Source organism: Penaeus chinensis, chromosome 6 (assembly GCF_019202785.1).
Source record: "Penaeus chinensis breed Huanghai No. 1 chromosome 6, ASM1920278v2, whole genome shotgun sequence".
Taxonomy (NCBI): Eukaryota; Metazoa; Arthropoda; class Malacostraca; order Decapoda; family Penaeidae; genus Penaeus; species Penaeus chinensis.
Genome location: NC_061824.1, coordinates 38689781 through 38697280, shown reverse-complemented (window position 1 = coordinate 38697280; position 7500 = coordinate 38689781). Strand labels below are relative to the sequence as shown.

The following is a 7500-nucleotide window of genomic DNA, read 5'->3' as shown; positions in this document are numbered from 1 at the left end:
GAGAGAGAGAGAGAGAGAGAGAGAGAGAGAGAGAGAGAGAGAGAGAGAGAGAGAGAGAGAGAGAGAGAGAGAGAGAGAAGGGGGGGGGGGGAAAAAAAAAAGCCAGAGAAACGTGGAAACTCACTGACACTCAAGAATGGCCAAGAAAGAAAAAGGAGAAACAAGAAATTGGAATAATGACATAACACACAAAGACCAGCAGCAGCCTCGCCAGCAGTGAAATAGGTCACGGAAGACGAGATAAGAGTAAATGCAGAGAAAAAGAAAAGAAGAAAGAGAAAAAACAACAGAACGCGGGATTACGCAACGCAGGAGGACACGAAGGAAGACCATAATCGGAAGAGATAAAGACATACTGATAAATAGATAAATAGGGAAACAGAAGAGAAGATATAAAAGAACAAAACGCGAACCAAAAATACTATAGTAGTGAAAAAAAAGGAAGAGTAATAACTCATGTGTGTGTATGTATATATATATATATATATATATATATATAAACAAGAATAAAGAGAAGAAAAGTAAGAGAAGGGCCAACTTTTCACTGCCTCCCCCCCTCCTCGCCCCACCCCCAGCCACTTCAAATAGGCAAGTATTGCATGCTACTTTTCTCCTACCCCCTAAGGCGCCTGCTAACCCTGGTGACCCCCACAAGCAGGAAGATGGACAAGCAGAGAGTTAAAATAGATGTAGCGATAGACAGATGGATATATAGATGTGTAGAGATGGAATATAACAGTCCGATTTAAAAACAGAAAATTGATAGATAGCGATGGAAAAAAATAAGACAAAACAAAAAGAAAGATACGCCAGGAGACGGAGACACACACACACACACACACACACACACACACACACACACACACATTATATATAAACAGACAGGTGGCTCAATATAAAGGGCTAACACATGAACAGTCCCAGAAACAGGCAAGCAGGTCACAAAGCACCGAGGAAAAAAATGGACCTTCATTAACCAGGACAACCCGGTAGTCATGCCGACTTTTATTATTCCCAATTCTAAACCTGCAAGGCCTACCTCTAATGACCGAGCCTATATATGGTCTCGAGCCCTAATATTTCTCTCTCTCTCTCTCTCTCTCTCTCTCTCTCTCTCTCTCTCTCTCTCTCTCTCTCTCTCTCTCTCTCTCTCTCTCTCTCTCTCTCTCTCTCACTCTCCTTCCCCCTCCCCCTCTGCTATATTTGGAGGACGCGAATAAAGGCGACAATCCAAAATGACATTTAAATGCCAGGCACCCTAGGCCAAGGGAACGGGCCTCTTTGCTATTCATGCCCTGCCACGAGGGACGTTGAGAGAAGACAAACCAAAATCATGAAATAAAGGAATAAAATAATAATACAAGAGGACCAGCAATAAATCATGAAAAAAAGAAAATCCAGTCCTTCGCGCTGAGGAAGGAAGGGGGAAGGGGAAAGGGGAAAGGGAAAAGGGGAAAGGGAGGGAAGGAGGGAAGGAGGGAAGGAGGGAAGGAGGGAAGGAGGGAAGGAGGGAAGGAGGGAAGGAGGGAAGGAGGGAGGGAGGGAAGGAGGGAGGGAGGGAGGGAGGGAGGGAGGGAGGGAGGGAGGGAGGGAGGGAGGGAGGAAGAGAGAGAGAGAGAGAGAGAGAGAGAGAGAGAGAGAGAGAGAGAGAGAGAGAGAGAGAGAGAGAGAGAGAGAGAGAGAGAGAGAGAGAAGGAAGAATAGACAGATAGAATAGAGATAACAATACAGAGATTGAGAGATAGGTGGATATATATATATATATATATATATATATATATATAGAGAGAGAGAGAGAGAGAGAGAGAGAGAGAGAGAGAGAGAGAGAGAGAGAGAGAGAGAATGAGAGTGGGTAGAAAGGCAATGGGCGAGGGGGCCTTCATCAAGCAGCAGGCAAGCAGGCAGGAAGGAAGGCAAGAGTGAACAAGTCAGTGTTCAGCTTGCTTGCTTGCTTGCTGCTGCTTTTACTTTCAGCGAATCTCTCTTCCCCTCCTCCCCCCCCTCTCTCTCTCTCTCTCTCTTCCCCTACGCGGCGTGCATGCACCGCCTTCCAGCCATCCACAGCCCAGGGGTCAAGGGAACAGCCCCCCCCCCCAAAGAGCTGCCTCCCGCACGCCCTTCTCGTCGCTGACTCTCTTGCAGCACCGCCCTCGCCCCCCCCCCCCCCCCCCCCCCCCACACCAGCATTCCAGATCCCTATGCCTCCCCCGCCCATTACCCCCAGCTACCCCTTCCATCCCCCAGTTTTCTTTATCCGTTTATAATTCGCGTCGGCGGCGTGTCTTTACCTTCATCCAAAATCAAATATTTCACAATGCTGGCCATACTCCCACGAAAAAAAAAAATCCTCCAAAGAAACCATACAGAAAGGCTACGTGTAACATACAGAAAGCGGGGCGCCATGCAACAGAAGGGAACAGAACCGACCCAGGCGACGTGTCCCTGTAGCCCGGGGGCGTCGCGCGAGCCTTACCTTTGGGGTAGTCCTCGAGCAGCAGGTGCAGGTGGCCCAGCTTGCAGTAGGTCTTGGGCTCGATGCTGATGCTGGTGTCAGGCGCCGCCGGGGGCGTGGAGGCGGCGGTGGTGGTGGTGGTGGTGGAGGCGGTGGAAAAGGCGGAGGACGAGGACGAGGAGGTGCTACTGTTGGTGGTGGTGGGCGTGGAGGAGGAGGTCAGCTTCCCCAGCAGGACGCCGCCCACGCCCAGGGAGTCGTCATGGGCGTCCTGGCCGATGACGTCCTCCAGCAGGGTGGTGTCGGAGCTGGGCAAAGAGAGCTCCTCCTTCTTGATGACGGTCGGCGAGAGCGAACACTTCTTGCCGTCCCCGCCATCCTTCGCGTTGTTATTGTTGTTGTTGTTGTTGTTGTTGTTGTTGTTATTGTTGCTGCTGCTTTTGTTGTTGTTGTTGGCGTGGATGATGAGGGACTCGAGGTAACGCACGGCCTTCAGCACCAGCGCCCGCTTCTTGCTGTTCGCAGGCTCGTTCAATTTCACGAACCCGAACTGCCGACTGTCAGGGAGAGAACAACGGAAACCGGATCAGCAGTGGCAACGCCTCAGGATCTCACCTATTATGTAAACTATATATTTAGAATGTCCTTTCGTGCAAAGCTTTCTCTGCAGAGGTTGACTGCACATACACAAGAACAGGAAGTTAAAATACATCTAGGCCTATTTGTATTGCACATGCACAAGCATGCAACTAGTGACATTCACACAAATCAGACAAGCCAACAAATACACATATTTACTTATAACAGGGGAAAAGAGGAGAGAGAGAGAAAGAGAGAGAGAAAGAGAAAGAGAAAGAGAGAGAGAGAGAAGAAAAAAAAAGGAAAATAATCTTGACCATGTTCAATTCCAATCTTCCTCTTTCATTCCCACCCCATCCCCCTCCTTCCCTCCCTCCCTCCCTCCCTCCCTCCCTCCCTCCCCCTCCCTCCCTCCCTCCCCCTTCCTTCCCCTCCCTCCCCCTCCCCTCTTAGCAACGCAAGCAAGAAACCAAAGAAAACGGGGGAAAAAAAAAAGCAAGGCTGCCAATAAGGAAGTGAAGGAGCCAAAACGCTCACTCTTTTCCACAAGAACACCACGCGTCATGAAAAAAAATAATAATAAATACATAAACAGAAAAAAAAACAAAAAAACGGCAGATATGAAGACTTAGGGTGACACTCGGCTCCCTTATGAAATAAATGGGGATATTCGTGTTGAGAATAATGACAGTATATTTAATATTTATTTACTGATAATGGAAGTACACATGACAAAAAATTGTAAAAATGACATTTGTAATAAAATCCAACTAAGCAACAACTACAACAATAACAACAGCAACACCAATAATAACAAAGTCGCCATCAATAATAATAATAACAAAACAAACAAACAAAGAAAACAAGAACAGCAGCAGCAACAACAACAATCACGATACAACAGAAGAAAAAGACACGAATCCCAAATATATCCATTAGATAATTCTTCCCTGAACTGCCACGTTGCTGAGCAAGGTCGTGTCCCCCCCCCCACCCCCGCCCCCCCAGCTGTGTTTCATGCCTCACGATCACTCCCGTCCTTTGGGCGACGCAGAAACAATTAACGAAGAACAAGTAAAGAAAATGGGACAAACAAAAACTACAAAAATAACAAAAAACTAAAACAAAACGGAACTCGATAAGATATCAAAATCAAACAAAACAAAACAAAAAAAAGAACAACTAAAACAATCAAACCAGATATCTAAAATAATCGGACCAAAAACAACAACAAAAAACAAAAAATCCCCCCCAAAAAAGCCAAAATCAACAAACAAAACTAAAGTAATACAAAAAGGACAAAAAAAATAAAACTTTAAACACAATCACGCTATTAGCTTAATTACGAACTGGCATCGACGGCCAATAAAAACCGAAGCGAGAGCCAGGTGGAAGCACAAAAAGCCAAAAGGCGAATGAGGAAGAAGGAAAGAGAAGTGAGGAATGAGGACGAACGTCAAACCAAAGAGAATCCAGAACGAAGAGGGGAAATTTAGAAATAAAACAAGAGAATCGACGAACATAAAACGCAAAATCAAGAGAGAGCGCACACGCACACGCACACGCACACGCACACAAAGGAGAACTTGATAAACGACCCTCAAAACAAGCAGGAGAGGACTAAGGAAAGCCCAAAACGAGACGGGAAACGGGAGAGCATCAGGCGTCGGACGAGAAAGCCGCGTGATGGCAGATACTCCACGCCCGAAAAGAGGCTTCGGGGGCTTTACCTCGCCGTCCACGCCCCCCCCCCCCCCCACCCACCCACCCATCCTGAGGGACTTGCAAACCCGCACTTAAGCAACCTTCAGCGCCGCCGAGGGGACTTCCTTGGCGAGCAGGGCCTATGTCAGTGGAACTCGTTCTGCTGACTCGTATTTTTTTCTCTCTCTTCTCCTCTCCTCCCTTCATTCTCCTTCTCTTTCCCTCTCTATCTTCCTTCCTCCTCCTCCTTCTCCCTCTCCTTCCCTCCCTCCTCCCCCCCTCTCTCATTTCCCTCCCTCCTCTCCCCCCTCTTTTATCTCCCTCTCTCCTCCCACTCCCTCTCTCCTCCCACTCCCTCCCTCCTCTCCCCCTCTCATCCCACTCCCTCCCTCCTCTCCCTCTCTCCTCCCTCATCTCCCCCTCTCCTCCCACTCCCTCTCTCCTCCCTCACCTCCCTCTCTCCTCCCTCCCTCTCTCCCCAAACTTTACTATTGTCCTCTCCGATATTTCCTGCATCAGATCTGGGCCCGGTGCTCGCCAAGGTATGCCGGCCTGATAACGTAGCAATGCCGACTTCATAAAAATGGGATAAAAAAATAAAATAAAAAGTACGGGGCATGAGACACCAACTTCTTCCCACCTCTCCCTCCGCCTCTCTCTCTCTCTTTCGCTTTCTTCCCTTTTTCGCTTTACCTTTCTCCCCCTCCCCTCTTTTTTTGAGGAGGAGAAAGAAGAGTGGGGAGGAGGAAATGCCGATGAAGAGACATGGAGCAAAAATAAAGAGGAAGCAAACACGAGGAATAAATAGAAGTCGAGTCAAGACGAAAATTCGCGATCAGGTAAAAACACCGGAGGAAGGAAGGAAGGAAGGAAGGAAGGAAGGAGAGAGAGGAAGAGAGGAAGAGAGGAGCGAGAGAGGGAGGGAGGAAGAAGAGAGGAGCGAGAGAGGACGGGAGGAAGGAGAGAGAGGAAGGAGAGAGGAAGGAGAGAGGAAGGAGAGAGGAAGGAGAGAGGAAGGGAGGAAGGAGAAGGAAGAGGAAGAAGAAGGAAAAGGTAGGAAGTGGGCGAGGAGGAGTCTCGGGCGGTGTGACTGACCCTCAGGGACCCTCGTCGGCGGCTGGGTTCCCCCCTCCCCTCCTCCTCCTCCTCTTGTTCCCCTACTTCCCCTTCCCCTCCTCCCCTCCTCCTCCTCCTCGTGTTCCCTTCCTTCCCCTTCCCCGCCCCCTTCTTCATCATCTCCTTCTCTTTCACCTTCTTCATTTCCTCCTCTTTCTCCTTCTTCATCTCTTCCTCTTTCTCCTTCTTCATCTCCTCCTCCTCCTTTTCCTCCATCCCTCCTACCTCCCCTCTTACTTCCCTACCTACTTGCCCTCTTCCTGGTTCTCCTTTTCAATCCACTTTCCCCCTTTTCTCTTCCTTCTTCCTACGCCTTCTATCTTACTTACTTCTCCTCCTATTCTCATATCTAACCCTGCTACCCCCACCTCAAAAAAAAAAATAATAATAATAATAAAAAAAGAATAATAATAAAATAACAATAATAATAATAAAAATAATAATTATTATAAAAAAAATTAAAAAAATGCTTCCTGCCCGGTCCTCAGCAGACACAATAAGAATATTCCATCTGCCCATCGACAATAGAAGCCGAATGGTAATTATGCTAAGACTAATCATAAAATGACGATAACAGCAATAATAATACACGCTGACAATAAAGTCTAACTAAAACCACAATTATAGCTGTGATACACATGAGCATGAGAATCATTATAATAATATTGGCAACTACTAATAAAAACAAACTGCTTTAGGAACCAAATATTATAAACCATACTTTAAATTCTTCACAAATATACAAACTCACATACAATACAATACATACGTACATACCAACCAACCTACCTACCTACCTACCTACCTACCTACCTACCTACCTACCTACCTACCTACCTACACACACACACACACACACACACACGTGCTAAAAATATCCTATACGTCGCCCGTGGACGGAGGTCAACAGCAACGCATAAGCAACACAGGAACAACAGCCAGTGTCTCCCGCGTGACGTCACACCGTCCAAACGCAGTCCTCGCCTCTAATCAGCTTAAATTATGGCCGAGGATGACTCACGCCGCGCACTCACTCACTCACTCACTCACTCACTCACTAGGAAACACTATGGGCTGTTCCTTTACTCTCCTGGGTGGAACAACAGGCCCAAAAGAGCAATTACCATAAACAAAACATGAAAATGAATAAACAAACATAACTAAATACGAAAGCACAACACTGTATCTTCAGCACCCCCCCCCCCCCCCCGGTGTTTACTGGCCAAATAAAATGCACACTGATACAACCCTCGCTCTTTGGTTTACGCTCAGGCAATAACCGTCACACACTTCGAATTTATGAACACCTGTTTCACTGACCATTGACTCCCGCATGCCAATACTGCCCTCCGCGCTCGGGACGCACGAAGGGTTTTTACGAAATACTTGTAAGCTCTGTATATGAATACATGTATACATGGGTCTGTATACATGTATGCATACATAGATACATATGACTACATACATCTATGCATACATATATACATATGACTACATACATGTATGCATATATATATATATATATATATATATATATATATGACTACATACATGTATGCATACATACATACATACACATGACTACATACATGAATGTATACATACATACATTCATGCATGCACACACACACACACACACACACACACAC

The 7500-nt window shown here is 46.8% G+C and overlaps 1 protein-coding gene across 1 annotated transcript in view; it reads right to left on the bottom strand.

The window, feature by feature from the left end:
• Positions 1 to 2284: 2284 nt before the first annotated feature.
• Positions 2285 to 7500, bottom strand: part of LOC125026271 (putative uncharacterized protein DDB_G0282499) — a 14070-nt gene continuing 8854 nt past the window's right edge. The window contains exons 2-3 of the mRNA XM_047614575.1: positions 2428 to 3009; positions 2285 to 2288 (exon numbers count right to left, since the gene is read on the bottom strand). Coding sequence (XP_047470531.1) covers positions 2285 to 2288; positions 2428 to 3009 — 586 coding nt within the window. The remainder of the gene's footprint in view (positions 2289 to 2427; positions 3010 to 7500) is intronic.